Here is a 27,321-nt window from a genome sequence, read left to right as displayed (position 1 = left end):
CCAAGTGGGACGATTTTGAGAGTTAGCCAAGCTCTCATGGCCCAAATGTAAAACTAAAACCCAAAATAATCAAATGTCTTCTTGCTTGCTGTGGGATAAGAAGGTTTAGAGAGCAGGGGAGAGCTGAAAGACTGTTACCCCATCAGTTGGGGTGGGGGTGTAACCAAGCCCATACTGGTTGGTAGCCACCAGCCCAATATTCTTTGTTTTTTTTTTTGATTCCCTGGCATCCAGTAGACTTTCTGCCCCCCGGGGTGTGGATCGGGGTAATTGCCCCAGGAACAACTTTGGCCCCATTTATTTGGGGGGCAGATATGGCCAACAGTAATGTGCCCCCATGGGGAGCAACCCTTACCCAAGGGGCTGCCCCCTAAAGAAAACACACGCATACAAACACACACACACACCAATCCCTGGTGCCTAAGTGTTTTCTGCACCCCTTGGGGGCAGATTGGCCCAACAAAAATCAGCTGATCTAAATAGTCTAAGTACAATTTGCCCCCCAGGGGAGAGACCCTTGACTAAGGGGTCGCTCCCCACCTCTAAATAAAACAACAACAAAAAAAACATTATTTTTTTTCATCCCTGGCACCTAGAGGTTTCTGCCACACCTGGAGGCAGATTAGCCTAATAAAAATAGGCCGATCTGCCCCTGGGGGGGCAGAAATGGCCTAAAATAAATTTGCCCCCCCACCCCACGGGGCTAAGGGGTCCCTCCCCACCTCTAAAAAACAAAACAAAAGAAAAAATCTATACCTGGCGCTTAGAGGCTTCTGCCCCCCCAGGGGGGGCAGATGGCCTTAAATAAATTTGTAACCCGGGGGGGGGGGGCGGGGCGACCCTTGCCTAAGGGGTCGCTCCCCTTGCGTGACATTGGCGCAAAAAAAAGAAGATCCCCGGCAGACTGGCCTCATAAAAATAGCCCAATCTGCCAGAAAAGGCATTTAAAAATATTCCCCCCCCCCCTCCCCGGGGAGCGACCCTTGCCCAAGGGGTCGATCCCTTCATGCCAGTTTCATACAAAAATAAATCCCTGGTGTCTAGTGGGCATTTCAAAAGCCGGATTGCTTTACAATCCGGCTTTTGAAATGCTCTGAGAGACTTCAAAGGGAACGAAATTCCTGTCCTTCCCTTTGAAGCCTCTCAGGGCCCCATCACATGATTGGAAGAGAAAAGCTTTGCATTTCTCTTCCGATCGCACTGGAAGCTGAGCTTCGAGCACGATGGGGAAGTGGCCTCTGATTAGGTCAGCGCACATTTGCGCGCTGACATCATCAGACGTCACTGGGGGGAGTCAGGTGGAAGGGGAAGGGCTTCCCCCTTCCATTCCTGCCTTTTAGCCCACAGAGGGAGCGCTAGCACTCCCTCTGAGCTCAGTGCCCAGGACGTAATGGTTACGTCCTCGGCACATGAGCACTGTGCCGCAGGATGTAACCATTACGTCCGCGGCACAGAAGGGGTTAAGATACATGTGTTTTAATTAAGTCCTTTCATTAAGGAGCCAAGGGGAGCAGTGGTGAACGTTAGACAGAGAAAACCAAGATAGATAATGTAACCTGTCAACTTAATGCAAGGAATGGAATGCAGTTTCATGTGGGAACAGAGGGCCTCATTATGACATTGACAGTAAATCCCGCTTACTGCCACGGTGACGGCCGCTAACATACCGCAGCAGTGGCAAATATCCGTTCCACATATTACGACACACACACACCAATCCGACAGAATACAGCCACATACACAAATCCGCCAGCCCAAAGGTCAGTGCTAAAGTGGCGGTACCAACACAAATACCGTTATGCCAACAAAACAACACCCACCACATTGGGACTCACGAATCACCACAGCAGACATTCAACAGCTGTAAACCATTGGCGGTACATACCGCTGTGCTCAGAATGGACACCCACATACAAAACAACACTACATTGGCTAATACTAAAAACACACACCTGACACTCAGACACAACACACCCATCCACAGCACCATAAAACACACACCCACATTACCCACAACCCTTTACAAACAACAATTCCTGCCAGGAAATTGACACGAACAGTAGAGACAACTAGACACACACACCACATACACCCATACGTCCCTCACACACCCCACCACATTACTCAACACACTCTCACCAACACACAACACCCATGTCCCCACTAAAGCACCATTGTTTCACTGATGAGGAGTAACGGGTCATGGTGGAGGAAATTGTCTGGGTAGAGCAACAGCTGTTTGGAGCACAGGTACAGCAAATATCCATTGCCTGGAAGATGGAGATATGGCAGAGAATCGTGGACAGGGTGAATGATGTGGGACAGCATCCAAGAACAAGGGACGACATCGGAAAGAGGTGGAACGACCTACAGGGGAAGGTACGTTCTGTGGCAGCAAGGCACCAGCCCGCCATACAGAGGACTGGCGGTGGACCCCGCACCTCCTCCCCCACAGCTCACAGCATGGGAGGAGCAAGTCTTGGCATTACTGCATCCTGAGGGACTCACTGGAGTTGCTGGAGGACTGGACAATGGTGAATAAATATTTACTACTAATCAATCCCCATACCTGCGTGCCATCACACCCCCTCACCCTCATCATTCCACTTCATCTCACACACTGCACCTACACATATGACTAACCCTGATGCCAAATCCTGCATGCCATACCAGTGCATGGACAGCCCTCCCAGCCCTGCATGTACACCAATCACTAAAGCATACACAGAATAGGGAAACTAACAATCCCACAATACATCACCATACATAAACAAAGGTGGCAGGGCAACAGCAACGATCGAGGAATCAGAGATGTACAATATGTCACGGACATGAAGCATAATACATCACTTACATACCCACAGGTACCCCAGCCAATCCCAGCAGAGAGGAGCTGCCATGACTATCCAGTCCCCCAACAGAAAATGCCCCCAGTGATGACAGTAACTCTGGACTTCAGGACCTTGACCAACAAACTAGCCCATCAGGGACCACTGGACAGTCGGTCACCCCAGCCCACTAACAGTCCATCATAGAGCCTCCCCTAGCAGTATCCAACACCACAGCACCCATCCAGCATACCCACACCTCTGTCCCCAGGACAAGTAAATCTGCAGTGTGCCCACCTGTACACGGACCCCCGACCACACCTTGCCCCCAAGACAATCAAATACCTGGGGTAAGTGGCAGTGGGCACACCGTTCAAGGGACAGACGCACAGGGCAACAGGGACACTGGGAGGACCGCTGTGTGCCAGGGGGAGGACAGGCCCAGGGAACAGACTCTCCGGGAGGCACTCACCAAGATCCTGGGAGCCTACCAACATTCCCAGGACACGATGGGCCAGATCTTTGACAACGTGCAGGAGAACAGGTGGCTTCAGGAGGAACAGTATCAGGGGATCAGGGAGGACCTGCAGGCCATTAACACCACCTTGATCTCCATAGCAGGGGTGCTGGCAGACATGGCTAACATCATGACGGAAGCAACAGCACACCGCCTGGCCCCTACCACTAGCCAGTCCATTGACCAGCCCTCCACTTCCGCTGCAGCTAGTGGGCGGGAGGCCCCGTCACAGGACCCACCGGCCACCAGCACCCCTCCCCCTGCAGAAGGTGAATCACCCCGCAAACGTTCCCTGCGACTCAGACAGAAGCCAGAGACACTTGCCAAGACCACCAACAGGAAATTAGATTCTACTGATTGTCCCCCTTGTGTCACACACTGTCACCTTGTCCACTTTGAACTGCCTTTGCTCCCCTTCCTAAGGCCCTTTGGACACTGGACCTGGCTACAAACAGACTGGAACAATACCCTGGACTTTCCTCCATCATCACCCCATTCCATTGCACTTTTCCCTCAATTTCATAGCATTACAATAAACATCCTTGAACACAACCGGACTACTAGTATTTTATATGTTGAAAACTTGTATTTATGGAAACAGCCACATCTACTGCAAATTATCTGAACACTGTGAGAGCATGGAACTAATGACCTGTCGCTCTCTATGTAGTGATTACATCAGTACACAGTTGTAATCTCACCAACATCTGTAAAATGACAAGCCATAGGTGACAGTAAGTTGAGATGCAATGGAAGTTAATGCTATCATGCTATAGCCACACAGAAAACATCAATATTTAGAGGAATGGTCAGCTGCACTCTCTCACCTGTGTGTCATTGGAAGTATTGGCGTATAACTGATGTTCAGTTGTCCTCATCCTCATCCTCCTCATCCTCACTGTCCTCAGCGTCCACTGCTGCCACAAGGGCATGTCCAGTTTCCTCCTCCTGCAGAAAAGGTACATGCCGTCTGAGGGCCAGGTTGTGCAACGTGCAGCATGCCACTACTATCTGGTAGACCTTCCCGGGTGAGTAGCACAAGGATTCACCCGTCAGATAGAGGCACCTGAACCTGGCTTTCAGGAGGCAGAGGCTCCTCTTGATGATCCTTCTGGTTTGCCCATGTGCCTGATTATAACGTTCCTCAGCCCCTGTCCTGGCATTCCTCACAGGGGTCAGCAGCCACGACAGGTTTGGGTAGCCAGAGTCACCTGCAAGTATTGAGGGACAACATTTAGCCTCACCCAATGCTATGGGGATGATACCTGAAGGCATACGCTAACATACAGTGGGTGGGGACCATGGCTCGCCTAATAGTCACACACTGTGCCTCTGTAGTTGGGCCATCACATTTGGGATGCTGCTATTCCTCAGATGTACTTTTCCGCCAGGCACACCATTTGCACACTGTAAGTGGAAACTCTTACAATTCCTGAACACCTGTTCATTCTGGCGGGGGGACTAACGCAATAAGTATACCGTCAATCGCCCCAACAATATTGGGGATATGTCCCATTGCATAGAATCCAGCCTTCACAGTGGTCAGATCTTCCACCTGAGGGAAAGCTATGTAGCTGCACGTGTTTCACCAGTGCAGACAAACCTCTTGCCAGCACGGTTGAAAACAATGGCTGTGACATTCCTGCTGCCAAGCCCTCTGTCACTTGGGAAGAACCAGTTGCCACGAAATGGAGCACTGATAGCACTTGCACAAGAGGGGGGATCCCAGTCAGATGACGGATAGCAGATATCAGGTCAGGTCCAATTGGACACACAGCTCTGTGATTGTGGCGCTGGCCAGTCTATAGGTGAGGATAATGTGCCTGTCCTCCAGTGTAGCCAAGTCCACAAGGGGTCTGTACTCAGGGGGTACGTCTCCTCCTCCCATTCATCCATAGCAGTAGGTATCTAAGGGACACAAGAGTGAGTGGGCTGTCACAATTTTAACAATGGAGCCACAACTTTAGTGTATATAATGCATTTATGTGATAGAACAGTGGGAATGGCGAGGTATGTGCTAATCTATGCTGTGAAGCAGTTAAGGTTGATATGATTGTTGTCTACCACCATGAAATGGCGACCGCCTGTCCTGTATGTAGGGACAGGTGGAAGTGAGGTAACTCCGCCGACGTTGGGCGTCATGCCGGAAGGCGGTCTTGCACCGCCGTGCAATTCCTCTTTGGATAATATATGGGGATCAGCGCCAGCGGTGACGGTGTACGGATGTGACTGTCATTTTCCATCAGATTCCTCACTTGTTTCGTGACCTTCAACAGGAGAACACCTACACTGCGTGTGCTGCTGTTACCTGTGCCTGGAATCTACCATGGCCCGTGTGACCGGGGAAAGGGCCCCAGCCTTCACTGCAGAGGAGTTGGAGCAATTAGTGGATGGGGTCCTACCCCAGTACGGACTGCTGTACGGGTCTCCAGACCAACAGGTGAGTACACCTTGAGCACGATGCATGTGGGATGGATGTATGGAGATGTGTGTGCAAGCATTGTGTCATCAGGGGAGAGGGGGGAATGTCGTGTGTTGGTGTACATGGTATGCACCGGGCGGTGTGTGTGACAATGGTGATGGAAACTGGACTGCTGGACCATATGTGCGACAGGCTGGATTGTATGAGTAATGGTGTCCTCCTGTCTGTATTATCTCTGCAGGTCAGCGCCCATCAAAAGAAGGGATTATGGCGTGCCATCGCCAAGGACGTGCAGACCTTTGGGGTCTATGGCAGGCAAAGCACCCACTATCGGAAACAGTGGGAGGACCTGAGACGCTGGGCACAGAAGACTGTGGAGGCCCAGCTGGAGATGGCCTCCCAACAAGGAAGGGGTGCCCCTCAGAACCTGACACCCCCACCCCCGATGGCCCGCACATTGAGAGTGGCCTACCTAGAGCTGGATGAGCGCTTGAAGGCATCACAGCCGCCACAAGGGGGCGAGTACAGTGGGAATTACTACAATAATTGGTATGTGGCATGGGATCCGGGAGGTGGGTGTGAGTTAGTGGGTGCCCCTTAACGCCAGGTCAGTCATTGCAGCGTGATCCAGCTCAAGGGTAATGGGTGTATGGCAAATGCAGGTAACCTAGCTTGTGAGCCTTCCATGTCAATCAGGGCTTTGTGGGTACCAGGAGGGGTGCAGGTGGCTGCGTGTAGCCCTCATCTTGCTGTGGCATCTAGCCAAATCACTGGCAATTCTGATCCCTTTGTGTGACGGTGCTGTGTATGCTAACTGTGGTATTGGTGCAGTAATTGACCCAGTGTGTCCTTTCACTCTCTAACCTCCCTTTTTTCCTTCTGTCATCCTGTCCATGTGGGCATTAGCATCATCTGGCGGAGGAGTAGAGGCACAGGCGACAGAGGGAGCTGCATTCCACAGGACCATGGAGGCAGAGTCCATAGACGCGGATGGAACCAGTGGGACGGAGGGCGAGGGTAGCATCATAACGGAGACAAGAGGCGACAACACATACTCAGATACCCCCTCCGATGGAAGCTCCCTGGTGGTGGCGGACACCTCTGTGACCACCCCAGCAGCAGGTACAGCCGCCACCCCCGTACCAGCACCGCCCTCCCAGTAGCCCCTCAGCGAGTTGCCCGTGCCCGCTCATCCAGGAGGGTGGGAATCTCCTTCGCCCCAGGCACCTCCGGCCCTGCGCCAGTGAGCCCTGCTGCCCTGAGTGAGGAGGCTATTGACCTCCTGAGATCCATCTCTGTAGGGCAGTCAACCATTGGGAATGCAATCCAGGGACTGGCATCCCAGATGCAGCAATGCAATACATTCCTGGAGGGCTTCCACAGTGGATTGGCGGCCCAACCGAGATCGATTCAGGCTCTGCCCTCCTCGCTGATGGCAGCCATTGTCCCTGTTCCTACCGTCCCCCTGCAACTACTACTTCCCAATTCCAGACTCCTCAACCCCAACCCATCCCATGCACACATACAGATGAGCATGCACACAAGACAACACCCAAGAGTGGCACAGTTAAACACAGGCACCACACTTCATCCCATAAGCACTCACGCAAACACCAGACAGTTGCAGGCACAACCACATCCACTGCCTCCACTGTGTCTCCCGCCTCCTCCTCCTCTTCTACCTCCCTCACAGTCACGTCCACACTCACACCTGCATGCACTGCGTCAACATCCACCACCAGCATCACCATAACAAGCAGCACACACACCTCACTAGCAGACACCCCCACTGCATCCATCCACGTGTCCTGTGTCCTCTCCCACCCTGACTGCCCCCTCCTAAGAGACACAAACGCACGCACTCAGACACCCAACAGCCATCCACCTCAAATAAGCACACTGCCCATGCACCCAAGTCCAGCAGAGATACACCTCCAACAACCACTCCCTCAACCTCCACTCCCATCCCTCCCCCCTCATCCCACCCGCCGTCCCTAAGAAGCTTTTCCTTACCCAACTCGACCTCTTCACTCCCACCCATCCTACCCGTAAGAGCAGGGTCCCAACGACCCAGCCCAACACCTCAGTCAAACAGTCCATGCAGACAGTGGTGGCACCACCTAGTCATTGTGACACATCAGTGAAAGTTCCCACTCCACCAGCCAGGAAGGTTAAGGATCCCACACCTACTGCCATGAAGGGGAAGAAGCCCGCACCTCCTGCCATGAAAGGGAAGAAGCCCTCGACTCCTGCAAGGAAGGCTAAGGAGCCTGCACATCCTGCCATAAGGGGGAAGAAGCCCTCAACCCCTGCCAGGAAAGGTAAGGATCCAACACCTCCTGCCCTGAAGGGGAAGAAGCCCTCGACTCCAGCAGAGCCTGTCAGGGTGACACCACCATCACCAGTGGTCACGGGGCCCTAACCACCAGCTGAGGAAGTGCAGCCCTCACCTCCAGCAGAGGCTGGCCAGGAGGCACCTTCACCTGCTGACACAGTGCAGCCCTCACCTCCAGCAGAGGTTGTCAGGGTGACACCACCACCAGTGGTCACGGGGCCCTCACCGCCAGCTGAGGAAGTGCAGCCTACTCCTCCTGCAGAGGCTGCCCAGGAGGCACCTTCACCTGCTGAGACAGTGCAGCCCTCACCTCCAGATAACACAGTGCAGCCCTCACCACCAGCGGAAGCCATGTAGGCCACCCTCCAGGGACTGCTGTACAAGGGGCCCCCCTCCAGAAGCAGTGGGCATGTTGCCCACCTGAGAGACTGTGGTCTTGCACTCCCCAGCAGAGAGAAATGGGCATGATCCCCCTCCAGAACCAGTGGGAAAGTCTCCCACTACAGAGACTGTGGCCTTGCACTCCCCAGCAAAGGATAATGGGCATGGAACCCCCACCAGAATCAGTGGGAAAGTCACCCACCTGAGAGATTGCGGCCTTGCACTCCCCAGCAGAAAGAAATGGGCATGAAGCCCCCTTCAGAACCAGTGGGAAAGTCACCCACTCCAGACCTGTGGCCTTGAACTCCCCAGCAGAGAAACATGGGCATGGAGCCCCCTCCAGAACCAGTGGGAAAGACACCCACTTCAGACACTGTGGCCTTGCACTCCCCAGCAAAGGATAATGGGCATGGAGACTCCTCCAGAACCAGTGGGAAAGTCACCCACTCCAGAGACTGTGGCCTTGCACTCCCCAGTAAAGAAAAACGGGCATGAAGCCCCCTCTAAAATCAGTGGGAAAGTCACACACTACAGAGACTGCGGCCTTGCACTCCCCAGGAGAAATAAATGGGCATGGAGCCCCCTCCATAACCAGTGGGCTTGTTTCCATATTCGGCTGTGGTGCTCCCACCCCCCCATTTCCCTGAGGTGCCTGCCCACATGCAAACAGATACCCATGCAGAGTTCTATCCGGATGAAGTCAAGATTCGAGTTGGCACTTGGACTGTGCCCTGTGGCCATGTGGGCCCTTAGTTTGGACTGGGCATTGGCCCTTTGTGAACATTTGTACATAACAGTTTTTCATACAATTGGTTCTTTTGTTAGCTGTTCACAATCAATACATTCTCATTACTGCATTCTTGTTGTCCTTGCATTATTATGCTGTGTGTCGTGTGCCATTGTTTTTCGTCTGCAGCTGGTTGTGTGTATGGTGTGTGTGTCGGGTGTGTGTCACTCTCGTTTTCCTCCCTTTCTCCCTTGTGTGCTACGCGGCTGTACTCACCGTCGTAGTCTTCGTTGGTGTTCCAGGTGGAGCATGGCATAGATGAGCATCGGGAAGATTTGCAGTTCCGGTTCCATGGCGGCGTTGTTCTTCCCTGTGTCTCCGATAGTGAGTCTTTGGTCTTCTGTGTTCTGTTTCCGCCAGGCATTTGATGGTGTGGTGTGGTACATTGGCTGTCTATGGGAGGTTTCACCACCATGGTCATAATTTGGCGGTAATTACCGCCACTTTATCACTCACCGCCAATGTCATAATGAGGGCCAGAGTATTTAATGTTTGAATTGTCAAATCGACATTAAACTTTTTTTATCTGGAGTGAGGGAAATTTAGTCAATTTAAATATTTAGTTAAGCAAAGATTGTAACAACCTTTCTTACAGAGCAGATGCCTTCACAATGCAGCCTTATACAGCACATTTTGAATTCTGTGCATTTTTCTATTACAAACATGTGATTACGCTTTTAGTGTATGAAGAAGACATGAAGGAAACCCTGCCCTGACTGAACGATTTTGAATTGGAATCCCAGTAAATACAGATAACCCTTGAAGAAGTCACTGAATCCACTAGTATTTAAAACACCTGAAAACTAACAATGTTAAAATACTGTGTGTACGTGTATGGTCTCTTAACTTGCAAGGTCACAAGAATATGACTTATAAAACAGTATAGTTTAGCTTACATTGAATCACAATTAATTGTTGTGCAAAAATACAGTACTGTCATTGGTGTAATGGATTTTCCCTTTCATGACAATTTATATGTGGTTTGGTGACAGCATACAGTGTTTTGTATCTCCAGTCAGAATGTATTTCGCAATCAAACAACATATGGACTTGTATTTTGACAATCTGCTTACAATGCTAGAAGACACAGGGGATACATTACTGGATTAACCAAGGTTCAGAATAATAAATATTTCAACATCATTCTAAATTATCATTTGGTACTGTACCTTGCTGTTGTTTAGGGTACTTGTTAGAAATGGGGTCTCTAGTTGGCAGTCGGTTTGTACCCTGTCCAAGTAGGGACCCTCACTCTAAGCAGGATAAGGGAGATACCTGCTCAGATAACCCCTGCTCACCCCCTTGGTAGCTTGGCACGAGCAGTCAGGCTTATCTCAGAAGCAATGTGTAAAGCATTTGCACATAACACACAGTAAAAACACCACACCAGTTTTAGAAAAATAGCCAATAGTTATCAATATAAAACAAGATCAAATACGATAAACATCTAGCATACAGTTATAGATATATGAATTCGGCAAGATTTACTAAAAAATACAGTTCCTTGAAGTCGATAGCTCCACCTGGGGCTATCACAGCATTGTGATCAGCAAAACCAACAGTTCAGGCCACCTGCGGCGTCGCGGACCAGCTACGGTGTCAGGAAGACCCACAAACAGTACTTTTGGAATTACAGGGTGTCATGACCCTCGCGATGAGCTCCAGAGAGTGGTGTCACTGGCGTTGCGGTGTCGGTTCCGGAGTTGGTGCAGGAGTCTTCGGGCCCTTGAACTCACACACGTTGCAGATCAAACTCCGGGCTGATGAAGTCAGGACTGCTGGCGTAGATGGCGTTGGGGCTGCGGTGCACTGCAGGATGATGCAACGTGCACTGCCCACAGGTCACTGTACAGGCAGCAGCTTGGTGACGGCGTCCATGAGACCAGGGCTGCTATGTGAAGCAGGGAGGTACGACGTGCGGTGTCACCAGGTCATGGTGTAGGCAGCGGTGGTGTCGTTGCTGAAGTGCTGTCGTCGGTAGGCCCAAGCCAGCGGGTGCAGGGTGGGACGGTGCTTCGTTCGTGACCCTCACGAGCAGTGTACACAGGTCACGGTGCAGGCAGGGATACCTGGTGATGACACCTCAACTCCCTTTGTATTACTGTTTAGAGGAGGGGTTTCAACAGCCCAACTGTCAAACAGATCCAGACGGGGAATCCACAAAAATGCCGAGTCACAGAATGGTTTAAGCAAGAAAATGCCTACTTTCTAAAAGTGGCATTTTCAAACTCACAATCCAAAAACCAACTTCACTAAAAGATGTATTTTTGAATTGTGAGTTCAGAGACCCTAAACTCCGTATTTCTACCTGCCCTCAAAGGGAATATGCGCTTAAAAGCTATTTAAAGGCAGTCCCCCATGTTAACCTATGAGGGAGATAGGCCTTGCAACAGTGAAAACCGAATTTGGAAGTATTTCACTGTCAGGACATGTAAAACACACCAGTACATGTCCTACATGTTAAATACAATGCACCCTGCCCCTTAGGCTACCTAGGGCCTACCTTAGGGGTGCTTTATATGTACCAAAAGGGAAGGTTTGGGCGTGGCAAGTGGGTACACTTGCCAGGTTGAATTGGCAGTTTAAACTGCACACAGACACTGCAGTGGCAGGTCTGAGCCATGTTTACAGGGCTACTAAGGTGGGTGGCACAACCAGTGCTGCAGGCCCACTAGAAGCATTTGATTTGCAGGCCCTGGGCACCTCTAGTGCACTGTACTAGGGACTTACCAGTAAATCAATTATGCCAATCATCGATAACCTAATCACCAATGCAATCACCAATTCAATTTACATAGTGAGCACCTGCACTTTAGCACTGATCAGCAGTGGTAAAGTGTGCAGAGACAATAAACCAACAAAAACAGAGTCCAGTGTACCAAACAAACAGGAGGTCAGAAGGCAAAAAGACAGAGGAGACACGCTAAAAAGCTGCCAGGTCTAACAGTACTACATAACATACATGCATGTACTAAGAACACACAGGTGCAGTCAGTATTTTAAATTAGTATAGAAGACATCCATCAAACCATAAACAGTTAATAAAATACGCAAAATCTTTAAGAACCATGAGAAACTGTCCATCGATAACAGACTTTGAATAAAAATACAGGTAAATTAGAAACATGTTGCGAAGACCTCCCTGCTCAGTAACCAGCCTGATCTCTGCAGTGCAATCAGGTAGCATCTATAATGGCACATCAGGATAGGTTCAGGAATCAGCAGTTCACTATGGATTAGCTTACTTCCATGGAAGTTAAGGATACTCCTACACAAGAGCACAGGATTTCCCTGCCCAGCCTCTGGTCTCAACTGATTAAACTGTCAAGCTAACACTCAGTGAGTCATGGCAACATTTCATGCAACATCTTATTCCTATTGGAGTTGGAACATAGAGCAAATGGAACGGGAAGTACAACATGTTGCTGACGGAAGTGCAGTAGCCTTTGGGTACTGTTGAGCCAGTTTCTATAGGATTTTGAAGAAGGGAAAGAAGGAATGGACACATAGGCTGGACCGCCAGATGCCCTCACAGAATTTAAACAATTAGACAGTCCTTCATGAATTACTGAGTCCTCGCCACAGACATGCCCCACTACTATCAAAAGCCTGTAGGAGATTGGATCTGGTTTGGCAACTAAACTAACAGATAGACAATGGCATGATGCCTACTGTTAGAAATGGGGTTTCTAGTTGGCGGTAGTTTGCACCCAGTCCAAGTAGGAATCCTCACTCTAGTCAGAGTAAGGGAGTCACACAGATAAGATAACCCCTGCTCACCCCTTTGGTAGCTTGGCACGAGCAGTCAGGCTTGTCTCAGGCTTAAACACACACAGTAACACAATGAAACCACCACAAAGGTACTCCACGCCAGTTTAGAAAAAAAGCCAATGTTTAGCTTACTGAAACAAGACCAAAATGACAAAAAGCGAACATACACAAATTGAGATACAAATTTTCAAAGATGAATTCTTAGTAAATCTTTTAGAAAAACAATAGCTCCAACTAGAGTTATCAGGTCATCTTGACGGAGTTGTTCCCAACAGTCCATCAACACTTGTAAGCAAGTGCAGGCTTGCCACGGAGTTGCACGGACCCCAAATACAGTACCTTGGAAAACAAGGAGGAAACAAAGATGTTGCATGGAGTCTGGGAGGTAAGGCGTTGAGCAGCTGGTGTGGCGTTGGTTCCTTACTGCTACCAGGGAGGGGAGGCATCGGCTCCTTACTGCTAGGCAGGGGAGGTGAGGCATCAATTCCTTACAATTGGAGGGGAGGTGAAGTGAACAGCGGTGGCGAGGCATCGTTTCCTTACGACCCATCGGGAGTCGATGAATCTAGCAGGTCAAGATGTGAAGCATCAACTTTGTGGTGTCGTGATCCCAACACGGGGCCATAGGTGCTGTGGCAGAGTTGGATTTGGGTGTCACGGACGTCGGAGACATGACACTCAGGACTCACGCTGTAAAAGGACTTCGGAAGTGCTGCATCGGGCCTGTGTTGCAGGTCACAGTTGTTGCACTCAGCGGGGACCACGGCTCCAGTTCAGGCAGCAGAGTCAAACAGCAGTGTCGGTTCCGAAGTCACTCTGGAGTCGATGTGCCTGGTTTCTTCTTGGCTGCACCAGAGCTCACTTCCAAAGGCCCAGGAACAGATCTGGCACCAGTTGGTAGGTGAAGTTTTTGATGGCCCTGAGACTTCTTAACAGGAGACAAGCTAAGTTCAAGCTGTAGGGCAGAAGCCTTTGACAGCAGGAGGTAGAAAGCCATGTCCAGTCATTTCACTCACAGGACAGAAGAAGCAGCAAGCGGCAGACCAGCACAACAAAGCAACAGGCAGAGTACGAGTCCCTCCTACAGCATCCAGCTCTTTTTCCTGGTAGAATGTCCTCAGTCCACAAGTGTTTTAGCTCTGTGGTGTCAGAGGTCCAGTACTTATACCGATTTCTGCCTTTGCAATAGACACATTTCAAAGAAAAGTCTTTCTAGAACACAAGACCCTGTCTTTCCCTGCCATGGCATCAGACACACTCCAGGGGATTGGAGACTGCTTTGTGTGAGAACAGGCACAGCCATATTCAGGTGCGAGTGTCAGCTCCTGCTACCACTCTAGCACAGGAAGACCCATCAGCCAGGTGATGGGCCATCAGGATATGCAGGGAACACCTCAGCTCCCTTTCTGCGACTGTCTAGAGTGAATACACAAACAGTCCAACTGTCATCCTGACCCAGATGTGTATTCCAAAGACAGGTAGAGGCACAGAATGGTTAAGCAAGAAAATGCCCTCTTTTAAAAGTGGCATTTCCAAACTTACAATTCATAAGCCAGCTTCAATAAAATATGTATTTTTAAATTATGAGTTCAAACACCCCAAACTCCAGATCTCTATCTGCTCCCAATGGGAAATTACACATTAAAGATACTTCAAGGCAATCCCAATGTTACCCTATAGGAGAGATAGGCCGTGCAATAGTGAAAAACGAATTTAGCAGTATTTCACGATCAGGAAATGTAAAACACACCAGTACATGTCCTACCTTTTAAATACACTGCACCCTGCCCATGGGGCAGATTTTAGAGATGACTTTCTTGTAGTATAAGGGAAGGTTTGGGCCAGGCAAGTGGGTGCACCTGACAAGTTAACATGGCAGTGTAAAAAGGCACACATAGGCACTGCAGTGGCAGGCATGAAACGTTTGCAGGGCTACTCATGTTGGTGGTAAGATCAGTGCTGCAGGTCCACTAGTAGCATTTGATCTACAGGCCCTGGGCACACCAGTAAACTAGACATACTAGTAAATCAAATATGCCGATCATGGACAAACCAATCACCAATTCATTTTAGACAGTGGGCATATGCACTTTAGCACTGGTTAGCAGTCCTACAGTCAACCAAAACAAGTCAGAAAAATAGGAGGCAGAAGACAAAAAGTTCCAAGTCCAACATCTACGTGTCTGAAGACCATGTTTATGTAAATTTTAAGTTAATGCAACACAAAATGTTACATTTCACATATTTAAGCCTGTGTATTATAAAAAGGATGAACACAGAATATCTTAGCTTTGTGTTATGTGTATTGACCCACAGGCTAATTTTGTTAACAGGTTACGGTACTGCCCAATGTTCAACCCCTTTGGGGGAAAATAATGGCAGAGCTAGAGGATCAAAAGCTTAAAAAACAAAAGCTTATTCTCCTTCAATTGTTTTGTGCCTTGGCTAAGAGATGCACTGAAATAGAACGTTAACACACTGCCACATATACCATAGCGGCCCTGTTCTGCAATGCAACTTTTCTAGTACCTTGTATATATCTAGTAATAATTCAGCTAAAGGAACAGGAGTTTGGTTGATGTTTTTAACCATTCGAGTATTATCAACAGCTAATCATGGAACTCCTACAAGAGAAACACTTAAGCTGATATATATTCTGATTTAGATAATAATCGAATTTCAGAATCACAATACTCGCTTAATTGAACTGTTTCCATTGGATAGAGAGAATGTACAGCATGAGAGGGAAACATCATCAGTCCTAATCATGTAAACGTACACGGTCCACCAGTTGAATTAGCAGGAATATATGTAAAAGTTGTATTTCCACAAGAGAATAACCATCCTATAGGTAGTTTAACGTGCTTGATGTGATTAGTAGCAGTCACCATGTGAAGACAAGACATGTCATTGTTCATTCGTTTGCAATGTTTATTAGTTCTGTAGTAACATAGGCCCTCATTATGACACTGGCAGTAAAAAACGCTTACCACCGCGGCGATGGCCGCCAAATACTGATAAAGTGTTCCCACTTTTCATCCACAACTTCTTGGCAAGAAAGGACTAAAATGGGATTACACATCACTTTCTTGAACGTCCCCCATCTTTGTTAGTGACATTAAAAATGTGGAGTAAAACTTTTGCCGGAGTCAGAATGGCCACCAGACAGGTGATATAACATCCATCTTACTTTGCATGGGTGCCATACAGAAATCCGACCTGTTGAGTACGACTTGACCGGATATGTTTGGACACATCTGGCACAAGTGCAGTAAAGGTGCCGATCGGCGTGGTCGATTAATCATTTTGGAGCTGGGGGCTCTCGGTCCCTCTCGACCCCACAGGTACACGCCCGAAGGGAGACCGCATAGCACAAGTATGATTATTCTCGCAAATAATATGTGTCAGCTGGTATATGTTCCCACCTCTCCTTCCTAGGTGTCATGATTAACAAAATGTTATCCTTGTCCTTGGCTATGATTTCTGATGGTTTTGGAGGATGATTTGGGGATTCTACCCACACCTTAGCACCAGGGTTTTTGTCAGTTGGGCCAAAACCTCCCTCCCCACTCACTGTAAGAGCTGCTGGGGCAGTCCCCTTTTTCACTATTCCTCCATACACTGGAATAATCACAATCTGTGCAACTCTGTCTCCAGATTGTATTATCAAGTCAGTGTCTCCACTATTCAGGAGAATAGTTTTGATTTCTCCTTGATAGTCTGCATCGATCACTCCCACCCCCACAAAGAGTTGAATACCTTTAAGTGCCAACCCAGATCTGGGAGCTATCAATCCGAAATGCTCCGGGGAATCTGTATTCCAACACCTGTTACACAGAGTGCCATGTCTCTTGGTTTCAATGTGTGAGCTTTTACAGCATGTAGATCAAGACCTGCAGATTCTGGTGTGGCTCAGTACGGAGCTAAGGCTCCTGGTTTTATATCCCAAAACATGATGGTGTTAGTCGCCACACGGGGTTGTATCTGTAATGCTGAGGTTAACATCCGCATTAGCGGAGTCTCTGCATTTGTCAGTGGTCTGTTATTCAAGATTTGGAGGGCTTCATTTAAATACTCTATCCAGTTTTTCAGGTCCATCTGATAGATTTCGTAACTGGGCTTTCAGCAAGCCGTTCATTCTCTCAATCAGTCCTGCAGCTTGTGGATAATATAGAATGTGATAAATCCACTCAATATTGTGTTGTAAACAATAGTCTTGTACCAATTTTCCTTTAAAATGTGACCCGTTGTTATTCTGGACTTGGAGTGGGACTCCATAATATAACAAGTCCTGAGTCTTTATAGTGTTGTACTGGGTGGCAATTGGGTAACCAGAATAAGTGTCCACTACCGTGTAAGCGTATTGACACCCGTGACTAATCAGTAGTGGCCCAATGTAATCAATTTGTCATATCTGCCCCTGCATTTTCCCTATCCCCAACTGACCTTTGACTGTTTGCAAGACAGATCTCTTTTGTGTGTGTTGACAAATAGGACATTGCATGATCACAGTTTTTATGAAGTCTAGGGGAATGTGCATCCCTCTAATCTCTGCCCAACTGTTAGTGGCTTTCTCTCCCAGGTGTCCACATTTTTGGTGCGCCCACTTAGCCATCCCCACAAAGTCAGAATCTGGTGTTGCCACTTTTGCATTTGGAACTTTGGCTTTATCGTCTGCAAGGGAATTGAACCAGCACTCTAGTGAATCAGTAGGACAGAGGACATCTACATCATACACAGTAATGGTACTTTGCTCTAACATTTCCCAAATTTCTTGCCACAACTCTTTGCCCCATACCTCCTTCGAATGTATTTGTCAGTTATTTGCATGCCACGTGGGAAGATAGGTGGCTAACCCATTGGCGGTAGACCAAGAATCAGTATAAATGTGACCAGTCCCAGGTAATTCTTGTTTCAGTGCCCGATACACACCGTACAACTCTGCATATTGACTACTCTTCCCTTCTCCTGTAGTAGATAACTTCTTGGTGACAGATTTATATGACACTGCTTTCCAATGTCTTTTCGCCCCCACATACTTGGCTGAACTATCCGTAAACCATACATGCTTCCTAGCCTCAGGGGACTAGGATTCAAATGGCTGTGATGCTATTAATTGTGTTTGACCAATGACTTTGTGTTTCACCACTGCGCATATTAGTTGCTCAATGTTCACCAGTAGCACATTATATGTTTTGTTCAGTTTAGCCGCCTATTGCCTTTGACATGGCATTAGCCATTACATTTTGTATTCAGTTCAGCTGTCTATTGGCTTTGACATGGCATTAGACATTACATTCTGTATTCAGTTTAGCTGCCTATTGGCTTTGACATGACATTAGATATTCAGCTAAGCTGCCTATTGGCTTTGACATGACATTAGACATTACATTTGATATTTAGGTTAGCTGCCCATTGGCTTTAACGTGGAGTTAGACATTGCAGTTGAGACATTACAAATGAGCCAAGCTGTGTTTTTCCACAAGATGGACCAAGCTGTTTTCTTCACACCAGACCTTAGCTGATTAGAGCACGTAGATTTTGTGTTTATCTCGCAATCCAGTCTGAGAACAAGGAGCTCAGGAGAATTGGCCCTCTCCAAGGTTATTCAGCTCTCACACTGAGTTTGCTTTTAAGGATGACTCTGGGCTACAGTGAGTTAGATTTGAATCTGCTTGACTTCAGACGGGAACTAGACGTCAGTTGCCCGTCTCCCGTTTGGGTGGAAAATCTCTTTCTCGCAGTTGACCGGAGTCATCAACTTGGAGACCCCAGAAAGATGAAGCTGAGTACAGGCCCTACCGCCTTGCCCATACGGTGATGAATTTGACTTTTATGCTTTGCTTTGAAGTTATGCTATAAATGTCTTCACCTATATTTGCTGTGTACATTGCAACTGAGAAGCACTTTGATATATTTTGCTTTCATTGCTGCGACTACTTTTGAACGTGTGCTTCCAATCTACTAATTTCATCTCTCAGGAACTTGTGGGTGGGGGAGAATTAATAACAATAAATGTCTTCTTTAAACTCAGATGTGCATTCCAGAGAGGTTCTGTAAGCTCGGATATGAGATTAGAGGGAAAGCAGAACATTATGGCGTAGTCGGCAAGATTGGGAGTCAAATTGGAGATTGGAAGTGCACAATTTAAAAGTGTAATTTATTTTTTTGTTGTTTAGAGAATTACAGAAGCACAGCAGACCATGTTTGAAAATGCATGTGAAGTTAAACTGCCTGATGGTGCTGTGAGAAACATGTTTTCTTGCTGTGATAAAGCATATTTAGAAAATGTGCCTTTTGAAAGCAATGATGTTCCTTTTGTTGTTGACAGAAGGGTTTGGATACTTTTATCTGCTTACAGAAAAATGCAGGAGAGATGTAGGCAGTTAGAACATGAAAATAAGAATTTATGTGAGCAAATTAGCCAGAACACATTAATGCAAGATAATGCTGAAATCTATAAAACTGCTGTTTTAGAAGAATCTGGCTTTTCCCATTCCAGTAATGAGGGGTTTAAGACAGCTGTGAGCCAGTCTGAGCCTCCGTGTGTGCCGGGTTTTTTTGGCAGTTGAAGTACATTCCTTAACTGATAACACTGAGAACAGAGATCAGAATGTTATTTACAGACCGCTTCTGCAAAGACAAATTAATTACATGGCAGAGGTACCATCGCAAAATGTGCAGTTACTGGCACAAGTAAAACAAAAGATTTTAGAGTTTCTTACTGTTTGCACTAAGCAAGAGACGCCGAGTTTCATTAGCTTGTTTGATTTTTGGAAACAGTATAGCCCTCATCTGAGTGAAATCCTAACACTTTGGTATAAAGTCACTAGGAAAAAATATAAGCAGCTGCGCGCTTGTGATTTGGCAAATGAAATAATTCAGACTTTAGGTTTCTGCGCAGTGCAAGAGGGAAACACTGATTTACATGTAAATCAGGAACAGGGGAAGAAAAGAGTGCCCCTGCAAGACAGGGCTAAAGTCACTGCAGCCCTACATGAACAGGTGTCACAAGCCCCTTTTCAGGATGTGGAGAGGGTGCAGGGAGTACCACAGGTAAAAGAGTCACCAGTGAAATTGAGTGCACCATTTGAATTCGTGTCCCCTGAGGATAAAAAGCATGTTTGTTTGACTAATGATTCATTGACTGAAAAGTTGTTTTCTAGCACAGGAGAAGGAACAGTGTTGTACAATGTGTGTCAGATTTTAAAGCAAGAGCTGTTTGAGATGTGTCATTTTTACACTGATTCTTGGTTCACTGCCAATGGTTTAGCCGTTTGGTTTTCCACAAGGCTTGTACATAACTGGTTCAATTGCCTTGCAGATGTTAAAGAGAAAAATTGAGAGAGAGAAGTGTACACCCAGAATTCTGGGTTAGTGGGGATGGCTAAGTGGGTGCACCAGAAATGTGGACAGCTGGGAGAAAAAGCCACTTACAGGTGGGCAGAGATGAGAGAGATGCACATTCCCCTAGATCTGATAAAAACTGTGCAGCAATCTGTCCCACAAACAGTCAGAGATCAATTGGAGAGAGGAAAGTTACCAGGACAGATATGGCAAATTGATCAGGTTTTAGGGGGAGTGATTGCTGCAGATTACCAAATAGAAATCAAAATTATGCTGATAACTAGAAAATAATCTGATTCATTCATACAAATTGGAGACAGAATGGCCCAACTTGTCAAAAATGCAGTGAATGGAGGTTTGGTAAAGAAGGAGTCTGCCCCAGCCCTTCTGACAGTGCAAGGAAAGAGAAGCTGTGGTGCAGCAGATAAAAACCTCAGTGCTGAGGTATTGGTTGAAGTCCCAAGTGACCCTCCAGAACCTGCAGAAATCATAACAAAGGGCCCCAAAAACGTCCTGCTGATTATAAAACAGGGAAAGGAAGAGGAAGGGCACATTTCAGATGATAAATGTTATTTGCAAGAAAAGTCATACTTTTTTCTTTTGCAGATCCTACCACGTTTCGCCACTGACCATGAGTGTGCTGTGTGATATCCCTTCGGGTGTGTGAGTGTGGGGTCGGGGAAGGGACCGAACCTCCAACCTGAACCTGATTGAGTAAAGTACAAGCACCATGGATCCATTTTGCGCAACTGGCGCCTTCAGTTCAAATTCAACTTGTTTGATTACATTCTTCCACTGAAACTAAGCAACCTTAACAGTTAACTGTCTGTGTTTTTTTCGTGTGGAACTCTGACTTTTGCCAGCAAACCTTTCAGGTGGACCGTGCACCTTTACATGAGCAGAACTCATGCTACATCAAATTGCTATTTCAGAGACACTGTTCTGTGTAGATGTATCTGATGTGAAAGGTTATGAGATCAATATGTTTATCCACTTCCATTGCTTTACAGTGATTGCTTTGGTCATTCAAATCTGATTTGCTGATAGTGTTTTGTGTGTTGATGTTTTTTGTTTGAAATAAGAGGTATGTGAAACAAGCATTGGCAATGTCAATGATTGCAAACCAGGTCCCTTTAGGTTTCTGTATTCTTTCAATCAAAGTGATGTTGTCGGGGACCACGGCAGTCAAAAGGGGTGTATATTTATTCAACTCGCGGTAATCAACTGTCATGCTATAGCGCCCGTCTGGTTTGCGCACAGGCCCTAGAGGATTATTCCATTCAGGGGTGACTGGACCGTACACACCAGCCTCAATCAGCTCCTGTATAGTCTTACTTATTTCCTCATGCCCTCCTGGAATACGGTACTGTTTCAAACAAATTACCTTGGTTGCTGGGGGCACCTTCACTGGGGGGTATCTCCAGATGACCCACCCTTTAGGCTGCCACTGAAATCTATCTCTTTGATCCAAATTGATAACAACCATCATCCAAGTACAAAGTCATCCCCTTTAGAATGTCAATTCCCAGAATATATTGCAGGAGGGGGCACAAACCAAACAGTATATTCTCTTTTTGGAGTTCTTCCTATTTCCATCTGAAAAGTAGTTTGCACGGCAGGGGTTTGTTTTCCATCCAACCCTTGATGGTGTAGTGCAGACTGGTAAACTTTTTTGGATTTTCGTAAATTAAAGAGGCCTCCACTCCGGTGTCGACCAATGCCCGGACCCTTTGCACATTTTTGTGTTTCCTGTGCATTTCTAAATCAACATGTGGTCTGTTATCTTTACAAGCCCATCCCTGTTCCAGAGCTTGGTCTATTTCCTAATCTGACATAAACCGGTCAACTTTTGCCCAAGTTAGGTCTGGATATAGGTTTTCATATCTGCGAGTAAATTCCTCTCTTTCCCTGCTTTCAGCAGTTAACCACTCGCTGTCCAAATCTTTCTCCTCTTTCGATCGTGAAGAAATCATTTTCTGTCTTCCTGCGTCTGTGGCTGGCCCCGATTCACTCGTTTATCATCTTGCTTCTTAACTTTCCTGCTGCCTTCCTTTCTGTCCTGCCTTTTCTTGCACTACATCTCCCACAAGCTTTTAGTATATATACCGTCAATCTGCTCCTTGTTGACACCATCCTTCAGTAATGCAATAAACATGTCTCTCCTAGATACTCTGTGATTATATGGGCGACCCTCAGATCTCAAGGCTCTCTCAGGTTTATTCCAGTCTCCCAGCTCTCCCAACATGCAAACTGCCTCCAGCACATCTTTAAATACCTGCTTATAAACTAGGGGAGCAAAGCGGATAATTTGATTTCGTATGAAATTGTCAAGAGAGCATCTAACAAATTGTGAGCTTCATCCAAGAGAATAGCAGTTTTCATACTTTCTTCTGAAATTCTGTTAATAGCATCTCTCAACGTGTACGAAGGCTTATCATTTGGCAGCCGATCTGATTCAGTACGATATTTCTGACTACATCCCATAACTGCCAATAGCAACAAATTAGTCGCTCCTTGAGTCCCATAACTTCTAAATTGTTCTTGTATTATGGGGTCAGAGCTAAGAGTACAAAACTTCTTTGAATCTCCCTCATCTAGTGCCACTCCAGAGGCACCTGTGTCCAACAACCTCACCAACCATGTAAGCAACACTTCCCCAGACTTCTGTTTGAATCTGTCTATAATATCACTGACGTCTTGCTGGGTGTGATCTTCTAAGGAGTGCATTTCAATTCCTCCCGGATTCTGTGGAGTACCCTGTATTTTTCCATCTAAATACTGGCTGTGCGTGAACCACTTTCGGCTTGTCTGGCTCAAACTGGTCCCCACCTTTTTTAACTTCTTTATCAATGGAATTTGAAAAAATCAGTAGACTACTAAATGTTCAAATCACATTTTTTCGGGTCCCAGCCTAACTCTACGTTAGCAATAGCTAAATGAACTTTCTTTTGATTAATTTTACCCCTTTATTATTTATACCTGTGTTGGCCGACTGACAGCTGCTTTCTCGGCAACAGGCTGAAAGGAATCTGCCTTATTTTGCAATAACTTATTCTGACAAGACAGCATGGTTACATTATTTTTATTTTTAATTAGCAGCCTCTCCAATTGCTGGTTTTCTTGTTCCAGCTGCTTCATTTTAAATGCAGTTTTCTATAAGTCGATAACAGAATCCAGCCTCTTCGGCCTAAAATAGATAAATCTCAACCCCGTTCAAGAGGTACTTTCTGTGAAAACATTAAAACATTTGTTTTGGCTCAGCATCGCTAAGACATCTGTCCCAACTCTTGCATAAACCAGCAAGAACATTATACAGTTCCTTCTCCCACCCAGGAATGTCATGTGCAACCGGGGAAATTGCCTGTGAAGCTGCTTTTGACTTCTTGCCAAACATTCTTCACTTTTAAATCTTACACTCTTCAACCTTCCCTCGTACTGCTGACTTTGCCAATTTGTTCTGCTTTATTTCAGGCCTAGAGGGAACGAAGTGAGAGGAATGCAAAGAATGCAGTACTCTTAGTCTGAGTAATACATTTATTAAGGCAGTAATACATTTATTAAGGCACTTCCCAAGTTACACGAAGATTGTAACGTGAGCAACACACATACAAGTCTTCACAGTAGTACAATAATAATGATCAAAGAAAATGCAATACATCAACACTGAATATTTTATATATATATATATATATATATATATATAAAATTCAGTGTTGATGTATTGCATTTTCTTTGATCATTATTATATACAGTGACTACGTATTCATGCATGCACACCGCAAAGCTAGAAATAAGAAGTAAAAATGCATCACCATGGGGCTTGACTTTGACATCATCCCTTGTCTTCCAACTTCAGGTTGTGGAACCCTGGCCATCCGAGACAAGCAAGAACAACCCAGATGGGATTACTCTCTGGGAAAAGTGTCCCCTCCCAGAGATAAGTTCCTTCTTCTCCCAGTTGTCAGCTTCCCCACCTTATATACTATAACAAACTTTAGAGGAAGGTTCTAGAAACCCCCCTCCCTTTGAGTAAGTTGTGAAATTCAAGCACTAGTCGTACCAAGACAGTGTTGAAAATACACAAATCGAGACTGACCAAGCTGAACCCTGCTCTACCATAAACATTCTCCACCTGGTACATCCTTACCTACATTCCTCCCCATGTTATGTTTCCTTTCCTAATGAAACAAAGCGAAAACACGTTAGCAAGCTGTGCGCAGAAGAATACCTTCATCAGCAATGTGACGGCGTTTGAAGCTAAGCTAAGCACAAAATGGAGTCAGTGGTCAAGAAGGAACCAGTGGTTAAATACAGGAAGCATTGTGCACCAAAAAGGATGAAAACACTTGGAATGTAGCATAGCTTACCATGTTGTGCTGCTTTGTGTTTTAAAGGTGATGAAATGAAGTAAAAAGACTCCACCAATACGTATGAGTAGTAGTAGTGGAAAAGGCTCATCTGGTACAAGTGTGTAAAGGTTTTCAGATCTCCTTGTTGGTACAGCTGTTGATGTCTTTCGTCACATCTGAAAAAGGAAAAATAAATCACATAGAGTCACCAACATCATTATGAACACAATAAGACAAATGGAGGTGGCCAGAAACTACATAGCCATCTAAGATCAATAAGAATCCATAACTTACTATAATATACCCTAAAGCGTGTACTTAGTCAAGTGCAGAAATTACTCAATACATGTTATAAGTTTATGGGGAGATCCCATAACAGTTCCGACACAGAGCCACTTCTAGGTCAGATGCCATGACCACATTAACTCACTTGAAATGTGCATGTGAGCAATGTTTTTTGTCATAATGCCCCTTGTAGTGTGTGGAGCTTAACACTGCCATAGACTAGGGCAATATCGTTTTTGATGTATGGATGAAGGAAAGAGTCAAACTGTAGGTCAAAGAGGGCTTCTAAAATTTTGAGGTAAGCTCATTTCTGTGTAGGTGAAGTTACTGAAGGCTAGCAAGAGCTTTTCCAGATGCATCTATTTGACTAGCATTATTGCTTATCAATGTGATGAACATGGCTAGCTTTTTTTTTAAATGCTGAATGTAGTTCTCCTACATCAACACTTGATCAAGGTGTATTTCTGGTCTTGTCAATTCCCACAGCTGTACACATCTCTTTAAACAACCATGATTCAAGTTTATAAAGCACACAAATGACCGTAAGCATCTTGGTGCTAACTCTATCAACAGGAGGAGGGTGCGGAGGTCTAAAATAACACTAATGGGTAAAACTCAAGGTGTGAATGTCTACAACAGCACTAATGGATAAAAACAGGTTTTGAGGGATTTTCTAAATGACAAGATATCTGTTCAGTTTTTCAGCTTCACAGGAGAGTATTCCGTTACTTTATGGCACTTAGATAGAAGCTTCTACCTCCCCAGGTACTTGATATAAACATCCAGATAAGGTCTGCATGTATTATCTCAAGATCACTTGGAGTGCATAGATAACTTACAAAAACATTCTATGGTAACTACTAGTCCTTACAAATGCATAGGCTAAGTTGTTTCTCACTACCTGAATCATCAGCTGTCACTAGGCTATATATACTTAATTTTTCTACTGGTAATTGGCACGAAGTGACAACGTACTTTTCTACATCTAATAGCTCACTACAGAAGGCCACAGGCTGCGTCTCTACCCACCAGTGAATTTGCAGTGCTTGCAGGGTAGCTGCCATGATATTTCTTCAGACTTGTTTGGATGTTCTGATATTTTAGATTACCTTTTGCTTTGTATCACACTAGTCTGGCAAGATTTGCATCTTCCAAAGGACCCTGTGTGAAATTCAACTAATTTTCAAATGTAAACCTAAAGCATCAACACACATCAAAAACCTTTTTTAACTTTTCTAGAGCTCTTGATTGTGTGTAAAAGCACCTGCATACTCACAGTGCTTCCAAAAGTGACCCAAAACCTCCAAGACAAAACTTCATCTGGCTAACTCTCCCTTTTTTTTTTTTTTTTTTTTTTTTTTTTACAAATAGCACATCTTTTTCACAGGATGTGTTAGTTTCAAAAGTGCAGTAAGACTTTTTGAACCTTATGTCTTCCGTGTCAGTTCTCAAATACTGATGGTGGCTCCAATTCATCCTTTCTATAGACTGTTCCCAAGATGCTGTGTTTTCTCTCTTCTGCCTGTCAAGTCTACCTAATTCTCCTTACTATCATTTTTATGCCCCTTCACTAGTCTCAGATGATCTCTTCTCACTTTACCTGCCCCATTCTCAGAGATAATCATCCCTCTGCAGTATCTCTCTCTCTCTCTCTCTCTCATCCAGCATTTCTTACATCTCGTCACAGGTCTGTTTTCTTACACTTCTTGCTTGGTAATAATCTCAAATGCTTTTCCACTCTATCTATCCAGACTCAAATCTTTCCATACTCCTCTCCTTTAATACTCAGTTTCCCCTTTTGCAGTAGAATTCTCCACCCTTTCTGGCTCCATGCAGCCCGTGTCACACATTATGTTAAAACAAGCAACTCTTTAAGGAACATAACTTTTGAGTTTTAGTCACCAACTGTACCTGTGTGGTTAGATACAAATAATGATTCAATGATGAGAGCCAGTTCAGGGAAAGACCTAGCACTGGCAGAAAACTCAGCTATGAATGTCCTACATTGCCCTCAGCCAGCACTTAACCGAAGGTCAACAATACCGCTTCACATTCAGTATTTTTTTTATTTTTTTATTCTTTGAAAGCAGTACCCAACACAAGCTCAAGATCCAGGGCACAAGTTGGGGGTACACGGGTGGAAGTGTCCACCCACAATTTTCACATAGTGGACTCCATCCACCTTGCCAAGAGGCTAGGCCACACTGTAAAATATTGTGAACTCCTCCTGGGACTCATTCGGCAGTGCTTGCACGTTGTTTGCTTTGGATCGAGCAACAATGTTCAAGTGCCATGGGGT

General features: G+C 46.1%; 1 protein-coding gene across 2 annotated transcripts in view; it reads right to left on the bottom strand.

The window, feature by feature from the left end:
- APEH (acylaminoacyl-peptide hydrolase) overlaps positions 1–27,321 on the bottom strand; it is a 278,020-nt gene that overhangs the window by 235,538 nt on the left and 15,161 nt on the right. For both annotated transcript variants that reach the window (XM_069206858.1, XM_069206859.1), the window contains exon 2: positions 24,756–24,913. In XM_069206858.1, the coding sequence (XP_069062959.1) occupies positions 24,756–24,758 (3 nt within the window). In that variant the 5' untranslated portion in view covers positions 24,759–24,913. The remainder of the gene's footprint in view (positions 1–24,755; positions 24,914–27,321) is intronic.

Source organism: Pleurodeles waltl, chromosome 9 (genome assembly GCF_031143425.1).
Source record: "Pleurodeles waltl isolate 20211129_DDA chromosome 9, aPleWal1.hap1.20221129, whole genome shotgun sequence".
NCBI lineage: Eukaryota > Metazoa > Chordata > Amphibia > Caudata > Salamandridae > Pleurodeles > Pleurodeles waltl.
Note: the sequence above shows the minus strand (reverse complement) of the source record. Positions and strands in the feature narration are given on the sequence as shown.